General features: G+C 40.1%; 1 protein-coding gene across 6 annotated transcripts in view; it reads left to right on the top strand.

Annotated features, from left to right (window-relative positions):
• The window catches only part of cpeb3 (cytoplasmic polyadenylation element binding protein 3), a 105975-nt gene that overhangs the window by 48561 nt on the left and 33242 nt on the right, over positions 1–24172 (top strand). For 3 of the 6 annotated variants that reach the window (XM_041790180.1, XM_041790177.1, XM_041790178.1), the window contains exons 4-6: positions 4212–4268; positions 13191–13217; positions 21501–21668. In XM_041790180.1, coding sequence (XP_041646114.1) covers positions 4212–4268; positions 13191–13217; positions 21501–21668 — 252 coding nt within the window. The remainder of the gene's footprint in view (positions 1–4211; positions 4269–13190; positions 13218–21500; positions 21669–24172) is intronic. The other 3 variants (XM_041790182.1, XM_041790179.1, XM_041790181.1) reach the window with 2 other exon arrangements.

Raw genomic sequence — 24172 nt, 5'->3', positions numbered from 1 at the left:
CAGCAGAGTTATAAACCCCTTGTTTCATGACATGACTCAGGATGTTCCTCCTTTTCAGGAGTCTCTGTCAACAAAATGTTTAAAAGAGTAAAGATAATGTGTCACTCAGCCATGTCTACATGTTCAAACAAATGTGTGTGAATGTACAGGATTCTCACACTTATTTGCCCCCGGAGGATTCTGACTGAATGGGAAAACTGTGGAAATCCACATCTGTTCAGCTGCAGGCAGGGACCACCTCCTCCCCGCCCACCCCCATTACTGAAGGCTTGTTTTTGTCAAATTACTTCCAAATATTGGCATTTTTAAGTTTGTGTTAATTTTGAAAGTGTTGCCTGTGTTCTTGAATGTTGACATTTTGGTTTCTTCTTTTTTTTCACTCAGTGTTGACCAAGTGTGGACCAAGGGTCCAAGACAATTTTCTCTATGGTAGACTGTTATATCGTACTGCACCTAATCCTCTTTGGTTGTGTCATTGTTGGACAGTATTGTATCCCATCATATCATACTGCATTGCATATGGTATAGTATTATATTGTATGGTACTGTAATGAATGGTATCTTACTGTACTGTACTTTGTGGTATCACTGTATGGTATTGTATTGTATACATGAGAGTTTGTCTCATGTCTTCCACTACACTACTTTAGATACATGCTTAACACTTAACTGTTGAAAATCTCAAACTCATTTTGATTTCTTTAAGCTTGCATAGGCCAACTCCTTTCAAATCATATTTAATCATACCATGGTCAATTTCCATTTGCATTCCATTTAGTGTCATATTGTATCATATCATATCATATATCATATGCCATATCACCATATCCTATGGCACTGTATTTTATCATATCGTACCATATTGCATCGTAATGTATTATTTCATATTGTGTTGTATCTCATTGCATTGCATTGCACTGCATCATATCATATCATGTTGTATCCAATCGTATCATTTCCAATTGCATTGTGGCGTATTCTATCATATCATGTCGTATATATTGTATCACATTGTATGGCATCACATTGTGTCATATCATCCCATGCTGTATTTTGTCGTATCCTATCCTGCAGTATCGTTTCCAATCCTATCCTATCATATTGTATGTAAGCAGTTTGTATCTTACCTCCAGTTTCTACGTACAACGGCTGCACCACGATGCCTTGGCGAAATGCACTGCAGACCAAATAGCTCTCTCTCTAGTCAATCGGAGGAGTTCCACTGCCTGCCCTCCAGTCCGGCTATGGCATGCCCCAGAAGTGCCACTTTGCTTTGCTTTGTCGGAGATATGCTGCAGGTCTATTTTTGGTGCTGGCCGCTTCCAAACTGCATCAATCCACATAAACAGCTAACAGCAAAGTATCCAGTCAACTTCAACATGCAACACCATGCACTGACTCCTGATTGTAAATCATCACTATATCAAAATTACGTCTTATCTTGCAGCACAAGCAAAAAATTGTTTGGTGTGGCATTGCAATGTAGCGTACGTGTCGTGATGTGTTGTATCGTAAGGAATGTCATTGTGTCGTATTATGTCCTACCATATAGTTTTGGATCAGATCAGATCATTTAATATCCTGTCATATTGTATCCCATGGTATTGAATCGCATCACATTGTGTCATACCTTACCGTATCCTATTGTTTTGTATCATATTTGGAATCACACTGTATCGTCGTGTTGTATCGTATATGGCATCTAGTTGCATTACTCCACGTTGTATCACATCGCATCTGGTTGTATTGTATCATATCTTATTGTGATAGATAGATAGATAGATAGATAGATAGATAGATAGATAGACAGACAGACAGACAGACAGACAGACAGATGCTCGGTACGTCTGGTTTGGTGGGGCTGCTCTTAGCCAAGCCTGCAGCCCGGCTTGTTTGCCCCGCTTCCGCCGTCTCTGCCACCTCCCCCTGGCTGTAGGTGTCATGCTGCTCCACGTCCCCCTCGTCTCAGTCTCAAGGTGCCCCGTTCTCCAGATAATCTCCGTCAGGAAATATGTAAACTCTCCTCAAAAGGTAGCAGTCAGTAGTCTCCTGTTGATCAGGCAGTTACTGGCAGCTGTTGTTAGCTTTGAAGCTAGCCTGGAGTTGTAGTTGAGTTTAGTATCCTGTCCTATCCTATACCATCCCATTGTATGATATTGTATTATAGCACTTTGAAATTTGTCATATTTGATCATTTTGGATAGTATCATATATATTGCATCCTATTTTTGCTGTCCCATATTTTATTAAAGCACTTTGTATCTTGTAATATTTTGTCATATCGTATTATTCAGCTTTAGATTGGATCCAGCTGGATCGTATCATCTTTTGTGGTATCCCATCACGTTGTGTTGTATTGTATCATGTATCATATCGTATCATATTGCATTGTATGACATCGTATTGCATTGTTTTGTATCCAATCCTATCCTATTTTTGCATGTATCGTATTATGTTATAGCATTTTATATCTTTTCATATTTTGTCATATTGTATCATATTGTATCATATCGTATGGCATCGCATTGTATCAAATCTTATTGTATGGCATCATCTTGCACTGCATCTATTGCATTTCATCTAATGGATCATATTGTATCGTATCCACTGTTTTGTATTGGATCTAATGTTTCTTATTGTATCATACTGTATGTATTGTATCCTATCCCATCTAATTGTATCATAATGCTTTGTAGTAATTTATATCTTGACATATTTTTTCATGTCTTATCCTGGTGATTCCTACTGGATCTAATCAGAGCATATCATAGTGTATCACACTGAATGGCAAGGCTTACCAAACTGTATTATTTTGCATCATATAGCTTTGTAAAGTTTTATTATTTAAACACAACTGTATGTTAATTGTATTTCTCATTTGGATCTCTTTGTAATGAAAACAACCAGCAGGAAATGTGCAACTCTTTTTATCTAAATTTCTATATTTACCTGTTTTTGGCAGTCCGGTAAAGTGAGTTGCAAAGGTCAAGTTGATTTACTTTTGTAATTTCTTGGCATTTTTATCGATTATTTACGGATATGTATATTCTGCATAAACAAATCTCAGTTTTAGATGAAAATAGTTGACTCTCATAAACTCTCAGTGTAGAACAATGCATTCTGGGGTTTGTTTTGTATATCTAGATTTTTTTTCTTTTTCTTTCTCCTATGGAATATGGGTTTTACTGATTTTGCTAACATTTTGATTGTTTTTTTGTTTATTTGTTGCTTTTTGTGTATGTTTTTCCCAAAGACCTGGTTGCTTATATCTTCCACTTAATCTGGCAGCACTGGTCTAACTGCTAACTCGACTTCTGTTTGTGAGGCAGGAAGAGAGAGGCCCCCTGGCTGTCTTTGCTCTCTGTCCTCTGTGGTCACATATGAAACTTCTGACATGTCACATTGTTTGCTCCAGAGCAGCTTACAGCACAGAGACGTTCAGCAACTCAACGTCTGTGTTACATGTCAGGAAACATGCAGAGAAGCATGATCTCTGATGTAGTAGTTGAGGTGACACTCAGCATTACTTACAAAAGATATGTTTCTTTGAATTCAGAGGTTATTTTCCAAATACTAATGTGTATGCCAGGTTAAATGTTGCTTTACCTTCTGCTTTTCTGAATTGACTCTAGTTAGTCTCTGTGTTCGCTGTAGGTTGAGTAAAAAGCTGGTGTAGGCGGATTTTGACACAGGGCCCTAATTTAAAGTGGTTAGGGATAAAGGGTGTGCCTCTGTGGCTTCAAATGATGTTGACAGTGAGACAGCAATATTTTGTGCTAAAGCAGGTGAGCTATTTCTGCCTCAGTGTCTTGTTTTGGTGAGGACGAATAGGATGACGGAGTCAGAAAATCAGGAAGACTTCATTTAGCTGCCCCACATCGGCCTTGTGTTCATGAAAACACTGACAGATGGGCCTGTGTAGTCTGCACACATCATCACTATAACACAACTCACACTGTGATGAATTCTTAGAGCTGCCTTTGTGTGTTTGTATGAGATATAGGGCAACAAAGGAATGCCACCTCTTCTTCACATCTGTTCTCGATGGTCGTCTTCTCTGTTTTTAGTCATTTCATAGAAAATGTTGCATCATTGCTGTCACATTTTCCACTGTAGGATAGAAGATTGAGAAAAAAATCTGTCAACACAATGCTGGATTTTTTATCTTGTTTTCCATGTGTTGAAATATTCTTCTTTTGCTTCTTCAACAGGACGTATGGGCCTCAACTTCCACCATCCTGGAGCAGACCACATAATGCCATTAAACAGTAAGTTACATTTTATTGTGAATTTATTTGACCTCTCTCTGTTTTAAAGATAAAAATGTTGCTACTGTTACTATTTTGTCTCCTTTACTGTAAAACTACAATAATATTCCATCCATCCATTTTCTATACCGCTTATCCTTCTGTTGGGGGGGGGGGGCAGGAGCCTATCCTAGCTGTCATTGGGCGAGAGGCTGGGTACACACTGGACTGGTCGCCAGTCAATCGCAGGGCTGACCTATAGAGACAAACAACCATACACACTCGCACTCACACCTACGGCCAATGAAGTCACCAGTTAACCTATCGAGCATGTCTTTGGTGGTGGGAGGAAGCCGGAGTGCCTTGAGAGAACCTACACATGCACAGAAAGAGCCTGGCCAGGAAGCAAACCAGGAACCTTCTTGCTGTGAGGCAACAGCACTAACCCCTGCACCGCCGTTCAGCCTGCAAGAAAATCCACAAATCTGTAAAACCATACTTTGGCACATTTTTGTTTCTAAATCACCCAAACTTACAAAGAAGTATTTTTGCTCCAGCAGATTGCATCAGCCAGTTGCCGAAGAAACAGACTGAATTGGCTGCAACTAGAGATAAAACAGTCAGCAGTTTCAATGATAATCCCAGCAAAATACCCACAAACTATACAGTGCATTTACAAAGTATTAGGACCCAATAATTTTTTTCCCAATTTTATTATGTTGCAGCCTGATGCTACAGTAAAAATAAATACATAGATACATTCTCATTTATCTGCCCTCACTATCTCATCATGACAAAATGAAACAGATTTTAGAAATGTTGGCAGATTTGTTAGAAATAAAAATCACACTGTCGTAAGTATTCAGACCCTTTGCAACAACACTGTACATTTAGCTCTGGTTCCTTCCATTTCTCTTGATCATTTCTGAGATGTTTATACACCTTGATTGGAGTCCACTTGTGGTGAATTACATCAGTTGGACATGATTTGGAAAGACACACACCTCTCTATAGAAGGCCTCGCAACCATCACTGCATCCCTCCTCTAGGGCTGGGCGATATATTGAGTATACTCGATGTATTGCAGCTTTTGCTACGCACGATGTGTAGAATGAGTATATTGCCGACATCGAGTATAAATTATGTGGAAGTTTTGAGCCTTCAGTGTGCATTTCTCGCTGGAGTTTTGCTCCTCCCATTGACCTGGAACGCATCTCTCACAGCAAAGAGCTCTGTCTCTCCCCCGCCCATCCAGAAAACTCCTCCGGACATGCACGGTTTTTTATCAGTGGAGGAGAAAGCATAGGAGAGAGAAGCAGGTAAGCGGAGCAGCGTGGCTAGTTAGCAGAGAGTTAGCCGCAGTCAGAGATGGACAACAAAGGAACAGCGCTGGGTCTGTCATCTTGCAGTAGTTCAGCTTTAAAAAGGAAGAGGTCAAACTAAACAAGGTAATCATTAAAATATGCTGTAAGATGACTCAGATAACGGCGGCAGTAACAAAACTTCACAAAAGACATGACCCTAGTGTTGTAAAAAGGGTGTGAACATTTTGCTGAAAACTCCCTACCAGAGTCGTACATGTCAGAGAGAAGACGGTCATTCAGCAGACAAATGTGATCCACTTCTCCACAACTATGGAGCCTTATATCAATCTAACAGTTCAAAACACAGACAACGAGGAGTTAAAAAGTTCCTGCGTCCAAACAAGTTTTTGTCCCCGATGATCACACAGGAGAGAATGAATAAGGTCTAAAGACACTCACATGTCCGCTGGTCAGAAACTGGTCCAACGTTCATCAGCACAGATAACTGACTAATGTAATCACAGCTGTGAGCCTGAATGGTGGACTAGACTGCAGGGTTTTGGCCTGAATGGTGGACTAGACTGCAGGGTTTTGGCTGTCGGCAGCATGCAGGATTGGTGAGTTTTGTGTAGGTTTGCTTCACCCTTAATGACAAAATACTCATTTTATAATCAGCAATAGTAAACATGACACAGAAAACATTTCAGGACTTTCCATACACTGTAAAAGATGGAGTATTTCATGATTATGTGTGTTTGATTTATTAGTAAAAGATTGAATGAAGTCCTTTTCAAAATAAACAGTGCGTTTATTTGACTTTATATTGATTTTTACCCTTTCTGCATATAACTTTATTAAAAAACCAATAGAACAGTCTATTTTAATCACTAAACTTGTGTCATTTGGGGCTGAATTAAACTTTATACAGCCACTTAGAGGATATTTCAAAATATCGTGATATATATCGTGTGTTGGGATATAGCAAAAATATATCGGGATATCAATTTTAGGCCATATTGCCCAGCTCTACCCTCCACTGATCTGGGCTTTTGGAAGAGTGGCTGAATTGAAGCCTCTCTGCAGCCAAGCAGGCTTTCATGTGTTTTGCACATAGACTGAAGAAAGAATTGGACAAACTCTGTGTGACGTCAGCCATCTGCTTACAAAAGGTGGACGCAAACTGCTTTTGAAGCCGGTCCGCAGTCTGAACTGAACTTTGGATCAACCTAACGGCATGCCCACAAAGCCGATTGTGGTACAAAAAAATCATCCCCCGTACAGTGAGAGGACGTGAAGACATTAGTTAATGAGACTCGTTTGTTTTGTTTTTTTGAACCAGGCTGTAAACCAGTTTATTTCTGGTGTAAAAACTGGCTTTTTAACAGATGTTCAGGCAGGACTTCCAGTGTTCCTGCAGCCAGTCTTGAGTGGACATTCGCTGTATTGCAATTTTTTGCACTTCCGCACTAGCTATATTTTTCAGTACCAGGGTTGCTGCTTGGTTTTGCACTGCTCTTGGGAACTTAGAGTGCAACAGAATTCTTTTGGTAGCTTTCCTCAGATCCGTGCTTTGCAACAATCCTTTTTTAGCTCTGCAGACAGTTCCTTTGACCTCATGGCTTGGTTTTTGCTCTGATGTGCATTGTCAGCAGAGAGGTGTGTGCCTTCCCAAATCATGTCCAATTGATGTAATTTACCACAGGTGGACTCCAGTCAAAAAGAAGGAACATCTCAGCAAAGATTCAGAGAAATGGGAGGAACTTGAGCTGGATTTAAGTGTTGTTGCAAATACTCATGTCAGTGTGACATTTCAGTTTTTTTATTTTCCCTAAAGTTGCAAAATTTCTAAAAATCTGTTTTCATTTTGTCATGATGGGGTACTGAGTGTAGAGTAATGACAGAAAAATAAGTTTAAATGATTGTAGCATCAGGTTGCAACATAATAGGAACACACTTTTTGTAACGCTGTCAGATACAAAATGAAACAATCTGAGCCTTTCAGTGACAAAACCAAGAACTGTCAGACGATGCACTTTGATTGGGCACTTTTCTCGTTAAGATTACAGTGCAGCCTTTAGAACCTGTTCACAGCTGATGGCTGCAATAATCTCCTGGAGCAGTCCCTGAACTCCAGGAATCCTTCATTCTAAGTATTGGGTTGCTTTGTTCCTGTGAAAAACAAACGCCACCAACCAAAATGTCCAGTGTTGGTATGCACCGGGAACACCTGCCTACCCTTTGCAAAGGTCTGGATTCCCTGACATCATACACCTCAGACAGACTTCTCAGTACTGGGGGAAGCACAGTTGACCTGAGAATAGCACTTCCAAAAATACCCCAACATGTAAGACCAGCAGACACCCCCCTCAAAGTGTCCCCCAGCCGGCAGATGACCAACGGTGACAAGAGTGAAATCAGGACTTCAACACATGCTGCGACAGGGATACCACAGAGGGCCAGAGGGCTTTTGTGTCAGCTAAATCTGTGAAAACGAGTCAGAAAGACACAATCTATTTCACATAACACATAGTTATATCATGTGTATTGTGTGCATGTGCAGTTTGTGTCATTTAGGGGAAAAACTGGCCCTTTATAATCAAATTTTCCTTAATACAAAAAGTATCTGATTCAGAATCACTGGCACTAGCAGAAGTTCGCTCCATTCATTTCATTGCCCAGATGATAGAATGATTGTCCAAAATGCATAATAAATACATCAAATTGCCCAGACTCACACCCATGGCTGTGTGCCACATGAAAACCACCAAACTGAAGTTCTGCTGAGGACTTTTGGTTTTAGTAATTTAGATAGAGTCCTGAATAGTATGTCGGGCTCTAAATTGACCAAACTTGCAGTCTAAATGAATATCTCAGTCCGGGGGACGTCAACCTCCAATCATTTTGGAGCAATAGTCGGGTGCTGGGGCTCCACATAATGGTCAATGGTAGTTGCTCTTTTCTATGCTCTTTTTGCCCTCTAGGCCTCTGCTCCAGTCATGTGACTAAAGCTGTTAAAGTGGCTTTTTTACAAACTGCATTTAAGATGCAAAGTCGATAAAAATTAGTTTGATCATCCACAATATTTTTTGTCTTTTTTGTAAGATAGGTGAATTAAAAAATGGAAAATGAAAACAGGGGGCATCACCTTTGGAGGGGCCTCTTGCACCTGAATACTGCAACCAGCATTCAGATTTGAAAAACTCCATCTGTTGTGATGAAAAATTGCTTCTGTCATCTTACACTACAAGATAAAACCAATGTGGATGCAAACCTGCAAAGAATTGACACAACTTTGACATTTTTATCGTTGCAATGTGAGTTTGGTTTACAGAATGTATTCTCTTGTATTTAATCAGATGGGAAAATATTTTCCTAGGAACATCCCTAGTTGAAACTTATGCTGTCCTTACACCAGGTGACTTATCTAGAGATTTCAAAGTAACAGACAAAATTTTCAGAGTTGGAATAAATTCATGGGACTGGGAGTCTTGCTTAAAGTGCTGTGCACCCCAGTGATCTTGGTCATTTGGTGCGAAGTGTTCAGAAAAGTCGAGCCATGCAGTTTTAAGGCACCCTTTTTCAGTCTTGGCATTAAGACAAAATCAAACGTGTTTGATATTCTCGTAATCGTTAGTCTGGCCCTAGCAAATTGTGTTTTCAATGATGTGACCATCATCACAACCAGTGGTGGGCAGTGTTGTGCCTCAGCACATTAAATAAGATCATTTTTCAAAACATAAATCTGAGAATAGTTCAATCTGAAGCTGCTGGATGTCTGCAGGATGAGATGCAGAATGTTGACAGCGCTAAGAGCTCTCTCTGCACCCCTGTGTGTGAATCCTGTCTATCAATCCATTACAGGCTGGCATGACAGGTAAACCTCCACTGGGTTTTCAAAGTAAAAGCCCAATCGTTTTCTTTCTGTTGTGAGACTACCATGATTTTCATTTGGTTATTTTATTCTGAAATGTTTTCAGGACAGTTCTTCGGTTGTTGCAGTTACTTGCTGTGGCCAAAAGCTGCTTCTGTTTCTGCTCTATTGTTCTCTGCACCAAAAAATGTAAATATCAACCAGGTGCATGATGGGAAATAATCTCAGAAAGAATCAAATTCTTGCAATTAATGACCCTGTAAGATCCCCAGTCTTTGCAAAAGCAGAGTCTGTAACTAAAATCTCAGCAGCTTTCTGACAAATTGTCTTTAGATGTGAGAGGATGTCAGATGTTAGTCTTTAAAAGTTTTATCAAAATCCTCTAGTGTAAGTCTAGGATATGTGGTGTGAAAATACTGGGATTTTCCACCTCAGAAACCAGCTTCTCTTGTCCATAGTGTTGTTACCTCTGTGACCCTCTGGCTGACTGATGACCTATGACTTGTGCCACTGGCTGGGATGTAATAGTGGGAGAGAGATGAGAACAGGAGTTTATGCATTGTGTTGTATTTTGACGTTGACTGGAGCCTTGAGCGTTCTCATTCCTGTTTGGGACTACCTGCTCTATGTGGATTGAAATGTTTTTGAAGGAGGCGGATGCTTTATGAACTGAGCTTCAAGACAATGTGTCATGCTCTTAGTGAATCAGATCTGCAGTTTTTCAAGTATTTTAGATTGACTTTTCTTTGTGAGGGCATTGCTTGTCTACCTTTGGCAGTTTCTTTGTAGTTCTTTAAAGAGTTATATTGTTTCCCATCATTTTGTACAAACCTCAGCAAAACTATCAAGCCCATCTGGTTCGACTTGTGATCAAAAAGGAAGTAGAGAGAGCTCTGTTTTTCTCTCTGGACGTGTTCAGTTGGCCTGCAGGGTATAGAAACCGGTAAAAGCAGAAAGACTTTCTCGGTATAGTTCTGTCTACCATCACATCTTGACAATGCCGGTGCTCCTTTCTCATTTTGTTCCTTTCATCAGCTGTTTCCTCGGAGAACGTGTCCTGGATTGATGTTAAACTGTTGTGTCATGGGATTACGCTCAGGCAAGCACAGATCTGCCCGGATCTTCTGAGTCTGTCAGAAGTGGCTCTCTCTCCGCGCTGTAGTCTATGATGTGTGCAGACAGGGGAAGCTTTGGTTTCAACTTTAAAGAGTTTTACTCCGTGTTTCTACTTCATTTCGTCCCATTAGCTTTGAGGCTTCATGCTGAGAGGGCTACACTTTCTCCGGATGGCGTTACAGCACTTGATGTGAAGAGGAAAGTGTGGCGAGTAGTGAGCATAGGTCTTCAATCCAGATTTATTGCTCTTGTTCCTTTGACAGCTTAGTAGAAGTGTCTGAAGCTTTGAAGCAGAGCAAAGAGGGAGACATCAAACTCATCAGGCCCAGAGGAATCACTGGTTTCATTTCAGACATTTTTCCTCTTTCCCAGACACCACACAATTTAAAGTTGGTACTTACTTTTAACCCTAACCTTTCCCTCTCCCTCCGCCGGTTTCCCAGCGCTTAGTTGTCTTCATTTCACCAGGTTGCTAGGTGCCTTTTTTTTGTCTGCCAAAGCCAGACGGCGAGGGTAAAGCTGCAGAGAGGCTGCCCAGGGTTTTTTTTTTTACAGGGGGATTGGGGAGCCCAATCTTTTTAATGAAAAGATAGCAAAAGGAGAAGAGGCTTCAGACACAATATATTCCCTGAGAGAAGCCAGAAGGGCGAGTCGCACAATGAGGCTCTCACAATGCAAAGGCCCATATTGGTTTTTGACTGCTTGCTTTGTGTCTGATGCTTTCAGAGGAGCAGGAGGATATGTTTAGTGGTGTATAATCCCTGCTGCCGCTCGTTACACTGTCCTAAGATATATTCTGCTTCATCTGAGATTTGTCTAAAAACTAGAAACACTCCAGCTCAATCTTAATGTGCATTTGGGTTTTTTTCTTATGTTTTGCTGTTAAACTTGCATGCATTGAGTGTGAAAGCTTAGACAATTTCCAAAATCTTTCTCAGATGGGCTGGAGATCAAAACCCTAGTTTATAAAAACATGGTTCTGTATTTTCCAAACCTGAGAATCAAAGATGTGTTAGCTCACTGATACTGCTATCCAGTCCCACAGGCTTGGTGGTATAACATTGTTTTATCTAATCATTGGTGCAAAAACAGTCATCTGTCCTTGCAGGGGGGGACACATGCTGACAGCACATCAGTGTTGCGAATCAAATTAAACCAAAATGTGGTACCTTCAACTCTTGGCTTAAAAAATAAAACTCTGGCTGTAACATGCAATCATAATATCTAGTTCAGCTGCTGCAGGACAATTTTCTTCCCCATCTGCTCAGATCAGCGCTGAAAAGTGCTCCAAAACTTTGTAGCAAGTCCTGGTAGTTAAAATCTTTTGTCCAATGTTGTGGTGGAGCAGATTTCAATTTACATGCATTTAGGGATGGGTACCAAATTCTAACACTGTTATGAAACCGATACCAACACATCTGATACTGAACCAAATCACAACTCTGATTTAGGTATTTATTCAGGTAGCACTGACTAAATGTCTAGCCAAAGATGCCAAACCATCTCTGCCTTATCTGCTCAGAAAAGTGTTCATTATTGCCCTGTAGCATTCAGATCTGCACATTTCATCCAGAATCTTTACCTGTGGTACCGGATTCCTCTAACCTTGGAGGATATTTTAAGAGAGATGACACCATGCCAACTTCCAGGTCAAAGCATGTCTGTGGAGTTGATTTCCTCACCAATTAAAAAAATCTACGTAGTACTTTTATAGGAAAACTCCCAACAATACATGCATTTAATAATGCATAATCCTAACCTTGCAGTAACTATTTTCTTGGTGGTGTTGCTTCAAGCACAGCTAGTTTTGTTAAAGCTTTCATCCAAATGAAAAAATGATCACAGGGAAATTATTCTGTTTATATTTTACACAGACAAGCCTTTCATTTAAAGGGTGTTTGAAGCAATGCATGACCAGCTGATTAAACTGTTTCCTTTTACCTCGTCATTGTTTCAGATTAATTCAGCCTTGACATCACGTCCTGCTCCTCTCCTCCATTCTGCACGCTCTCCTCTCCCCTCTGAGCTCCGAGGCTGACAAACACCTCCGTACCTGGTCCTTATCCTGTGGGAAGTTTCCACTCACACCTGGCCTGCCATACGTGACCGACTTTTAATATTTCACCGAGGCCATGATAATGACTAACCTGCTCTGCCTTCAGTCTGGCATGCACTCTGCTTTATGGCCTCATTTGTGAATATTCACGGCAGATTAGCACGAACACGAGCCAGAGAGGGTTCATTAAGCCGAGATCTCCGGCTATGGGGCGTCACATTACGTTGCTAAATCTGGTCACATTTCCGTGTATAAACTTCACCTGTCAGCCCCCCCTCCCTCCCTCTGCTACCCTGGCAGCATCTGCATGCATGTGTTACCAGGGCAGGTGCAGCAGGTTTACAGTGGGCCGCTGCCAAGCTTTAATAACCCCCCCACACACACACAAACACACACACATTCACACACATACTTCTCCTGTTTCCGAGCCTCAGGTGTGGCCATCTGTAGTTCCACTGTTGCCTTAGAGATTTTCCTGGTTTTGGTGTATTTCCACAAACCCATGTCTCTGTCTCTTTCCTCCCCCTGTTCCTTCCCCGACCCCCCCGTCTCTCCTTGTGTATCTCCCTTCTTCCCCCCTCCCTCGTGTTCACAAGCAGCCCGGAGCTATGGCCGCAGAAGAGGTAACGTGTGGCATTTTCTATGGGGGGGAGTTGTTTGTCATGTCGGCTGTGTCTCTGAGGCTAATGCGGGGTCGTCTTGTGGTGTCACACTCTGCTCTTCATCTGTGCTGTGATTGAATGAAATCATATTAATTTTGACACCTTGTTTTCCATGTTGTCGTTTAATCAGTTTGGTGGCAAAAGGTCTCAAAAATCCGTCTCTGTGAATCTTGTTTTGCTTGATGATGACAAGAGGAAAAAAAATGTCTGCCCATTTTCTCTTCTGTCTGTTCTGAGTCAGTGTTTACCTATAATTATGATGGGTCATTATAATACAACACTGCCCTAATGAGGGATAAGAGCCTGCTAAAATTCTGCTTGTTGATGCTCTGCTTGTATCTGTCTATCCCATGTTTATGCCAGTGCATGTTTTATGGATTTTTACAAATATGAAAACTGATTTATAGAATATATGATTCAGAAAAGAATGCTTGAGGTGAATTATTAAAGTGGTCAACAAAATGTCTTTGTTGTAGAGCATGCTCAGTCTGCATTGAAGGTTCCTAAGAGCACAATGGCCTCTATAATTCTAAATGGAAAAGGTTTGGCATGACCAGGACTCTGCCAGTCATCGGGCCAAAGTGAGCAATCAGGGGAGAGTGGCCTTGGTAAGAGAGGTGACCAAGAACCTGGTGGTCACTCTGACTGAGCTCCAGAGATCCTGTGTGGAGATGGGACAAAGTTCCAGAAGGACAACCATCACATTAACCCTCCACCGATCTGGAGGTTAAGAGGAACCTGAGGCTAATTTCGAGTGATCTGCGAAGGGTCTGAATCATTTTATTAAACTTGCAAAAATGTCTTAAATTCTGTTTTTGCCGTTTGGGAACAGTCTCGAAACTGATCTGTACCAGCTATGTGTAAGTTCTGCCTTAAGTTATGGCGTAAAGTCCACACTAAACCGGCGTTGAAACTAGTTAAGTTCTGAGTTGTGTTATTGTTCAGTCGCATCACAGAGATGTAAGGTTGATCTTGACTAGTGGAGATTTACGTCCAAACTTCCCAAAATACTGTCGCAGATATGATGTTTTCTCTGACTTTAACCAATCATTGAAAAGCATTTTCTAAACCAGTGTTTGCCACGGATGCTAACGGCTAAAAAATAACATATGCTAACTGCATTTAATCCTCACACATCGTCCAGTGTGGATGAAAAATATGACAAGGCATTTTGCACATGTGAGTATTTTGAAGCCTACAGCCTAAACCTAGAGCCAGTATGAAATAACAACACTGACATCGAGTGGTGAAATCACTAATAACAAAAGATAGTTTAACCGTAGATGGTGAAATGATCATGGAAAACAACAGTTATTGATCATAGACATGCAGTGCTTACACCAAATTGCCTGTAAAATCACTCCTCGTCATCCTCTGGTGGGTTATCCCATCTCTTAGCACTCTCACTATGACAGCCATGTTCTATGGAGGATTTTACACTTAGTAGGAGGCAGGTGCAAGATTTAAGTTAGAGCTTATGCCTACATTGAAACTATCAAAGTTGGTGCAACACCTTAAATGTTAGGAGAGAGTAAACTACATCATATGTAAAAACTTACGTTCAAGCTAGGCTACGTTTGAACTAACGCACAGCTGATGCAACCCATAGCTGTACTATTGTACTGTTTTGGCAGCCCTCTGTCAGGCACCAAAGCTGTCTGAAGTATAGAGCTAGCCTGTATGCAGTCTGATGATGTTTTTTTTTTTTTTTAATTACAAGCTGTTTTGATTTGTTGTTGGTTAACGAGACAGTTCTAAGAGCCAGCTCTTAACTTAAAACAAAATGTAAGGAAATTTGTGTTTAGTACATTATTTCTTTGTTGTAACAATGCTTCTTGGTAATAAATCTTATACCGCTGGAAAGTCTGTTTATTACCCTTTTAAATGATGCCATATTTGTAGGGATCATGCATTTGTGGGATGAGCAGCAGAGCTGAGTATGTGGGTTGCGCCCATGAAAAATGTGCCAAATCTTCTCTGCCAATGCCAAACAGCTGATTCTGCTGTTGCTATTGACTCTTGTTTTGAGCTTCTGGTACCCCCTGGTGCTGCCAATCAGGTCCCTGATTGGCAGCACCTGTGAGCATGGGCCCTGCTACAGTGGTCAGTAGATGTCTGCTTCAAGAATCGGCATGCCATGTTTGACTGATCTGTATAGGACCTGTCGGTTGGGCAACTTCAAGCTGGTGTTCCGCAAAACCAAGTTGCAGCATTGTTTGAAGTGAACCCTAGTACCATCTCTGAACTGAAGGCCAAATTCCATATAACGGGGAACGTCCCAAGAAGACAACACCCCAAGAATACTGTTCTTTCACCCTGTCAGCAAGAACTCTATCCTCCAAGATGACAACACTCGCCCCCACAGAGCGGGGTTTATCAGAGACTACCTCCAGAATTTGGGAGTGGAGAGGATGGAATGGCCTGCCAGCAGTCCTGACCTTTAACCCCATTAAACACTTGTGGGATCAGCTTGGGTGTGCTGTTCGTGCCAGAGTGACCAACACAACCACGTTGGCTGACAAATGCTGGTTGAAGAATGGGATGCCATCCCACAGCAGTGTGTGACCAGGCTGGTGACCAGCATGAGGAGGAGGAGCCAGGCTGTTGTGGCTGTGTATGGTTCTTCCACACACAACTGAGGCTGCTGTTTGTTAAATGAATAAATTGTTAAATTGTTAATATGTCTTGTTTCTTTAAACTTCAATCATCCAATCCACCAAACACCAAACAAGAGTCGTTGGCAGAGTCAGCTGTTTGGCATTGGCAGAGAAGATCTGGCACATTTTTCATGGGCGCAATCCACATACTCAGCTCTGCTGCTCATCCCACAAATGCATGATCCTTACAAATGTGGCATTTAAAAGGGTAATAAACAGGCTTTCCAGCTGTATAAAATTTATTGCCAAGAAGCATTGTCACAACAAAGAAATAATGTACCAAACACATATTTCCTTACTTTTTGTTTATATGAATAACAGGAGCCGGCTTTTGTGTGAGAGCCACTTTCCTTTTTTTTTTTTTTTTTTGTTTAACAGACAAAAAAGCAAAAATTGTAACAAATAAAGCATGTTTGAAACCCAAATTACCAACTACCAGCTCTAACAACTTATAAATCCCATAACTCAGAGTGAGACTGGATGGACATTGCCTGTGGAAATGCAAGCAACATGAGGGTTCATCATACCAAACTGTGCCAAGCCAGACTGCTTGGTTGAAACACCACAAAAGACCAAATATTTTTTTGGTTGAGTTAATGGCTATGATTTAACACAAAAATATTGCTGGGAAGTTATTTGTTTGGCATAGCAGATACCAGAGCAAAATGAGCACAAAATCCGTATTTCATTACAGCTCAACATTTCCTGTATCAGCCTTCCGACAGATAATCAGACAAGTTTAACGATCTGAAATCTTATCATTCTCCAAACATTGGTACCATTGGGCTCTATCAGGGCTGAAAATTAGAGAGGGAAAAAAGATCCAATGGTCTGTTTGCATCATTCTGTAATTCATCTGAAGCTTTGCAGAGCTCTGATTGGTTGGAGTCCTTTCAAAATGAATCTCTGGGGTCTGATGAGAGTGAATGCTGACTCAGAAGTGACTCATCATCTGAATGGCAAAGACGGCTCAGCTCTGATTTGATGTGCTTTGTTGACTAATTCTCTCTTTCTGCAGTGAGAGGGAGAGTTGCTGTGACATTTTTAAGGCCACTGCAGCATTAGTATGGGCTGTTTGTTGTGGTTTTAGCATGATGGAGCTGGCAAAGGACAACAAATGTCTGAATCAAACTGCTTTTAGTGAGAGATGCTGATAAAGGGCGGACATGAAAACACATGAAATGAGACCAGAAGGACAATTATTTCTTCTTTGTGTGACGTAAAATTTGGTGCATTTTAATGCCTATTATCTCAGAGGTTGACTGTGTCCTACATGCTGGTGTACCAGTATAAAGCGCTGAGGCATGCGCTGCCATGACTGAAAGTGGGGCTGCCAACAACAACACATTACACATTGACCTGACACTGTTGAAAGTTCACCTCCATTCATCATGTATTGCAAACTGCTGCTTCACGGCTCACAGTGTGCAAGAATACAGTACTGATTAGGCCAGCAAGGGTTTTTTTTTTCCTAATTTGGTCAAGATTCCTGCATTTAAGATAACAGGAGTGAACTGTTACAGAAATAAACCTTGTGGAGTGATAATTTAATTGGGATGAACCTTCAATTAAAGTGGCCTGCAGAAGTGGGCAGAGCAACTGACAGGCTGTGAGTCTGCACCTCACTGCAGGCTTAGAACTCCATTACCGTATTATACCTACTAGGGGTGCAAACTGTCAGAGGTAGAAAAACAGATGGTACTACAAGAGCTACAGAAACTGCATATTGTGGACTTTGATGAATGCAATCAAATTCACCATGCAGGATGACAGTTTAAACCTTTGTCCCTCTGGTACATCTCCGAAACAGACAGAGTGTTATGTCCTGGTGCAACTTATAATTTGAATTCTATAGTATATTACGTATCAAGTCAAATTTAAGAACGTACAGTGAAAGACAAGTGATTGTACTAAATAGAAAAAGTGTATTACAGTCAGATATTACAAAAAAGTGACATGACACAAAATTTTTACTGAGACATTGCAGCACCATTGAAACCCTTCTGCTCATATTTAGCTTAGAGGTCTACAGGCATGATGCCTATCGTTGTAGCATGTTTATAGCAGATAAGGAAGGTTAATGACTGATTAAGAGTAGGAGCTCATCAAGAAGATAAAGCTATATCATTACTTTAATTTGATCTACAGACTGAGGCTAAAAGTATGTGGGTGATATCAAATATTATCAATTATTGAAAAATTGCTCAGAGGACCAAAGGGAGTCTAAGGCTTTATTACATCTTGATTATTAAAAATCTAGATTATTTAGCAGAAGGATGATTTTAGGCTTTACCAAAGTGTATTAAAACTCTTCGAACCTTTTTAACAACATTTGTAACGTGTAGAATATACGAACACAGTTTATTATTCCTAGCACTTGATTTGTTTTGATAGTTAAATCTCTTAATAGTCTAAAATTTAGGCTTCTTCTTATTCTCTAACTCAGTTCATCAGCGCTAAACATGAAGGTTCCATGGTTTTCTGACCTTTTTTATTTCAGTGGGATTATTGAGGTTGGTTGTCAGGTTGAAAAAATGTTCAGTACTTCAAAACGTGTCAATACCACAGACCAAATTGATACAATCTTTGTTTTTTACAACCATTTATGTTCAAAAGTACTGAAGCTTTAATAAAAAGAAAGTTCTTTAGACATAATTGTAACCAAAATAGGATGGGGGATGAAAGAGAGAGTATTGTCTTTATTAGATGGATACCCTGGTATTGTATTTGTGTGACTAATGCCAGCCTTACACCATAGGACTTTGCAAAACTCTTAAAAGGCCCTAAAAAGACTGACACCTGAGTCCCTTTCACATTTAAAGACAATTCGTCGACAAGCTATTGAGTTTTTTGCTGAGATTTTGCAAAGACTGGTGGTCACTAAATACAAGACTAGAATACGATTCCTTTTGAGATTATTTCCCAGCATCTGGTGGAAATTCACAACAACAATTTTTGAGCAGAGAACAAGATGTAGATAGAGATTGCATTTAAGTTAATATCTCTTATTATCACGTTTTTCAATCACTGCAACAACCGAGGGACTATCCCGAAAACACTTAAGAATAAAAGTACCATGTGAAAACGAGAGTCGTCTTACCACGGAAACAAACTGATTGAGCGTTGACTTTGAAAATCCCAGTGGCAGTTCACCGTACCTGTCATGTCAGCCTGGAATGAACTGACAGACAGGGCACATAAACACATAGGTGCAGAGCAGTGTTAATTTTGATAGCACTTTTTAATTTAGTTTTAGTTATAGTCTGTTGCCAAAAATATCTTTTAGTTTTAGTCATAATTTAGTCATCTAAATTGTTTTAGTTTTAGTCTAGTTTTAGTTGACGAAACTTCCCAACATTTTAGTCGACGAAATTTACAATAAATTTAGTCAACTGATTGGATCTCTCCCCAACTTATCCCGCCACCATGCAGCTAAGGCAGTTGTGATTGGATCTCCCTCGTATCTCATCCCACATTTCCACACAGCCAAAGTATCTGTGATTGGATATATGCCTAACTTGCCCCTACGTTCTACATGACGAAATTAGGTCTGATTGGAAAAAGTCTCTGTCAAACTTTTTCATCTCATTTTATTTGTCGAATAAAAAGCCAGTTAATTTAGTTTTTGTTTTTGTGTATGTGCACTTGTTTTTATTAGTTACTGTCTCGTTTTCGTCAGGGGGAAAAATGCTATTAACGAAAACTATAACGAAAATAATTAGTCAACAAAATTAACACTGCTGCAGAGATGTGACAGTAGCTCTGAGTAGAAAAAATTTTAAGTCCCTTGAGTTCAGCAGCTCTAGATTGATCTACGCTCACGTTCATGTTTCGAAGAATGCAGTGATTTAATGTGCTCACGCATAACAACTGCTCCCACTGGCCGTGGGCGACTGTCACATCACTGAGAAAGACAGTTTGCATACGACTAGACTGAAGACTTATGCCAATATGAAACATGTTTGATATCATCATAACACTGAAGAAAGATCGCCTTAAAACTGCTAAAATCGAGTCTTATGACCACCTTACACCAAGCCAAGTCACCTGGGTTTACATTCAATTTTTGAAACAAGAAATTACCCAGCGTTGGGTCTAGGAATTATTTTTTGTTGCTGTGGTATTGAACCAGTCATCCAGTAAATCTGATTATCACTAGTATTAGCGTTGGGTGGTAAACCAGTATCAGTACCGTCATAAGTATTACTTAAGCCTTGAAATTGATTTTTGCACTACTGTCATCACTGGTTTTAACACAATTGTTTGATGGCAGTGCACAGTAGTGGCTCAGCCTTTCAGCCACAATGGTAGGCAAGTAATAGTAGTGTAGTGCTTTTTGTTAGACAAACACTCAGATTGAGTCACAGTCTTTGGCAAGTTTCAATCTGACACTTACAGAGCAGAGCGAGGTGGACCCCCACACTCGCTGACTGACTCCATTACGACTGCTTACTCAGTGAAGCAGGCTGTAAACACTCCGCACACATGCCAGTAATTGTCTCTGTTAAGGCTTAATTAATTCAGTGAGAAACGTGTTTTGTTTTGTTTTTTTTTTTCAAAATAAAAGTCCCCACTTGTTATGTTGTTTGAGTGTTTTTATTGTGAGGGAGCTGTATCAGGAAAGGTTTTCAGTAGCAGCTTGATACAACACAGCAGGAGAGAGACGAAACCTAAACCCACAGATGCTGTAACAACATATTGAGAATGAAACGAGAAATGAGACTTATTGAGAAATGAGACTTATTGAGAAATGAGACTTACTGAAGCATTTTTCTCTCATTTCATGCACAAATGTGAATTGAGTATAGTACTACAAGCTTATTTTATGGGGAGAAGGAAGTTGTATTCCTTAAACATGCATTTTAAAGGTACAATCCATTTTAAATTTGTACTACCACGAGATATTTGGTATTGTGACATGATACAAATCTAGGTACAAATGAAGTCTGACTAACTTTTCTTTATAATGTAAAGCAGAAGTTTAATTGTGCCCACTACTTTAATTCTTGTTCTTGACGTAGGAAATAAACTCAATTGTGAAAGGTTGTCCCTGGCCTTTATGAGCTATAGTAATCTGGTATTTGATCATTTTGAGAGATTTACATCATATCTGGATCACTATGATCCATTCAAATGTTGCTTAGAAAATCCAACACAAACGTAAGAAGGATCAGCTGATCCTGGATAGCGAAGTATTAAAATTTCAACATCTAGATGCTTATGATCAAGATTAAACTTAGAAATTTGTGCTCTGGAAATCCTTTTTGTTCATGGGAATCCACCTACTTCTTGCCACATTGTTGTTCTTTTTTCCCTTCAAGTATTTAAGTAACTATTGTAGTTGCAATGCATTCAATTGTAGTTCCTGTGTCTGTTGTTTTTACTAAACATGGTTATGTGTTCGGGGGAAAAGGTCATGTATCATGTCGTCTTTAAGGTCAGGGCAGTGATTTCAGTATGCAAACTAATTCTACTACTGTCGGTGTTTCCAGATGATTCATTTTTTTTTCTTTCCTCTTTGTTTACTTTTCCCCGTCCTCCCCTCCTCTTGTCTGTCCCTCCTCATATTCTCTTCCTCTCCTCACAGGTCGTTCCTGTCTGTTTCCATTTGAAGATGGTTTCCTCGACGACGGCCACGGTGACCCCTCCCTGACTCCGGGCCTGAACTCGCCGACCCGCTGCCAGAACGGAGAGAGGATGGAGCGCTACTCCAGGAAAGTGTTTGTGGGAGGCCTCCCCCCTGACATAGATGAAGGTAACATTGGGAAAAGAGAAGTTCACTCAAAGTTGGCATTTTTTATGTAGATAACCAACAACTAGAATCTTCCAGTGTGACCTTTTTGTCTTTGATTGGGACTAAAACTTAGACTGATGCATGTTAACAGTCTTTGTGCTGAACTAGGCTTGACTAACGGGGTTATTTTTCAGTTTTTAGCTTTAGAATTAAAAATGCTGACTGCCTTTCGTTGTCTATCATCTCTATAAACAATGCCTATAAAAATTATTCATCCCCTTGGATGTTATTGATTTCATAAGTCAATCATGATCAGTATAATTTGGCTTTTTTTGACAAAACAAACAAACAAAACATGTCTTTAAAGTCAAAGTGACGTCAATTAAAAATACGTAATGTTGAATAATACTGCATAATTATTCATTCCCTTTAAAGTGACTGACCTAATTCAACAGAGGGCCAGCCAACTACTTCTAGTAGTCTCACAATCAGTGAAATGGGGATCATCTGATTGCAGTGAACGTGTTTCAAGTGATTGTAGTATAAATACACCTGTGTCTGAAAGGTCTGGTCGCTGGTTAATCAGTATCCCTGGCTACCATTACACCACAAGGACAAAAGAACACTCCAGAGAGCAACTCAGAGAAAAGGTTATTAAAAAGTATAAGTCAGGGGATAGATACAAAAAACATTCCAAGGCACTGAAAATCCCCCAGAGTTCAGTTAAATCCATTATCAAGGAATTGAAGGAATATTGCACATGTGTAAATCTGCCTAGATTAGACTGTCCTCACAGACTGAGTGAGCATGCAAGAAGATTAGTGAGGAAGGCCACGAAGACACCTATGACTACTCTGAAGGAGTTACAAGCTTCACCAGTCAGAGGGAGAGTGGCAAAGCCACTGCTGAAGAAAGCTCAGATTAATTCTCAGCTAAAATTCACCGAAAGGCATGAGGGAGACTTCATGGTCAAGTGGAAAAAAGTTCTTTGGTGCTTTTTGGCCATCAGACAAAGCAATAAACACCACAAACACACCATCCCCACTGTGAAGCGTGATGGTGGCAGCATCAAGCTGTTGGGGTGCTTCTCGGAAGCCGCCCTGGAAGGCTTGTGAAGGTAGAGGGCAAAATGAATCTAGGAAAATCCTATTCAAAAGTACATTCTTATTCAGCTTGCAAGAGAAGTGTGGCTTGAGAGAAGATTTATTTTCCAGCAAGACAGTAACTCAAGATTTGAACATGAGTCAGTACACACCCAACTTTTTAAAGGCTCCTTTAATGCTCGACGCTTGAAACAGATATCGGGCTCTCTGTCTTTACTCTTTCTGTGTGTCCATTTTATCAGATACGGACCAAATGTTGCACTGCTTCCATTTTATAAGAAATATGTCAAACAAAAAATATAAAGGAAAATCAAGGGTAAATAAAATGTCCAAGTGTACATCATGCTAATGAAAAACATGACTTTTACAGATCACCCCAGTCTCGGATGTACTGCTGAGCTGAATCACATGTGCCCCTGCTGAAAATAAATGAGTTTCCACTGCTCCACTCTTCTCAGTGCACTTTGGATGTGTTCCTGTTTAATGCAGGGTCTACAAACTGCAGCAGAAACATGGCAGAAAATAGAAGCAGTGCCTGTCAGAGCCCAGACTGTGACTCTGCATAAATCCTTGCTAATGCATGTTACAGGACCAACCACGCATTGTTCTTCAAATTAAGGATATCAGCCTGGCTGACAAATGGACCTAAAGACAAATAATGTGTATGCCGCAATGTCAGTGTATCTGTTAAATAGACTGACGTTGCTGCATAGATTTAATGCCTGCAACCTACGCTTTAGTTAAAGCAACGTACATCTGAGAGTAAGTACAACACAAGCACTAGACAAGCTCTAGACAGGAAGAAACAACAGCAGCATCACAAAGTCCATTCAGTGTTAATTTAATGTGCTAATCAATGACTAAAAAAATTGGACAGTTGGATGTTTAGTGTGTCAGTATTTTCATTAGTATATTTTTTATCAGTTAAAGTAGAGTTTTTGAGTTTTCCTCATCTAAGACTAGACAAAAATTTTATGGTTAAAAATGACTTAAATGCGTCTAAACCTGAAGGGAATTCTTATTAAAATTAAAATCCATCAATGCATTATTGAGATATCACTTTCACAAGAAAGGAAAGATCATGATGATAAATGAAATGAACTTTGACCGACAGCCTCCAAAATCTAATCAGGTCATCTCTGAGTCAGAGATGACATTTTTTGCAAAGTCTGAAAAATATCCCTCAAAGAATTTGTCAGGTATCCTTGCACAAAGCAGGGAATTAACATGAGGCCAAATGACCTTAATCTTTGACATTCAAAATCTAACCTTTTAATCCTTGAGTTGAAGTGAACATTGGTGCAAAGTTTGGAGGAAATTCTTTAAGGTGTTTTGAGATATTATGTTCAAAGTCTACTATAAACATGAGGCAAAATGCCCTTGACCTTTTGCCTTTCAGACCTAATCAGAACATTTTTGTGT

The sequence above is a fragment of the Cheilinus undulatus genome, linkage group 6 (genome assembly GCF_018320785.1).
Source record: "Cheilinus undulatus linkage group 6, ASM1832078v1, whole genome shotgun sequence".
NCBI classification, from domain to species: domain Eukaryota; kingdom Metazoa; phylum Chordata; class Actinopteri; order Labriformes; family Labridae; genus Cheilinus; species Cheilinus undulatus.
Note: the sequence above shows the minus strand (reverse complement) of the source record. Positions and strands in the feature narration are given on the sequence as shown.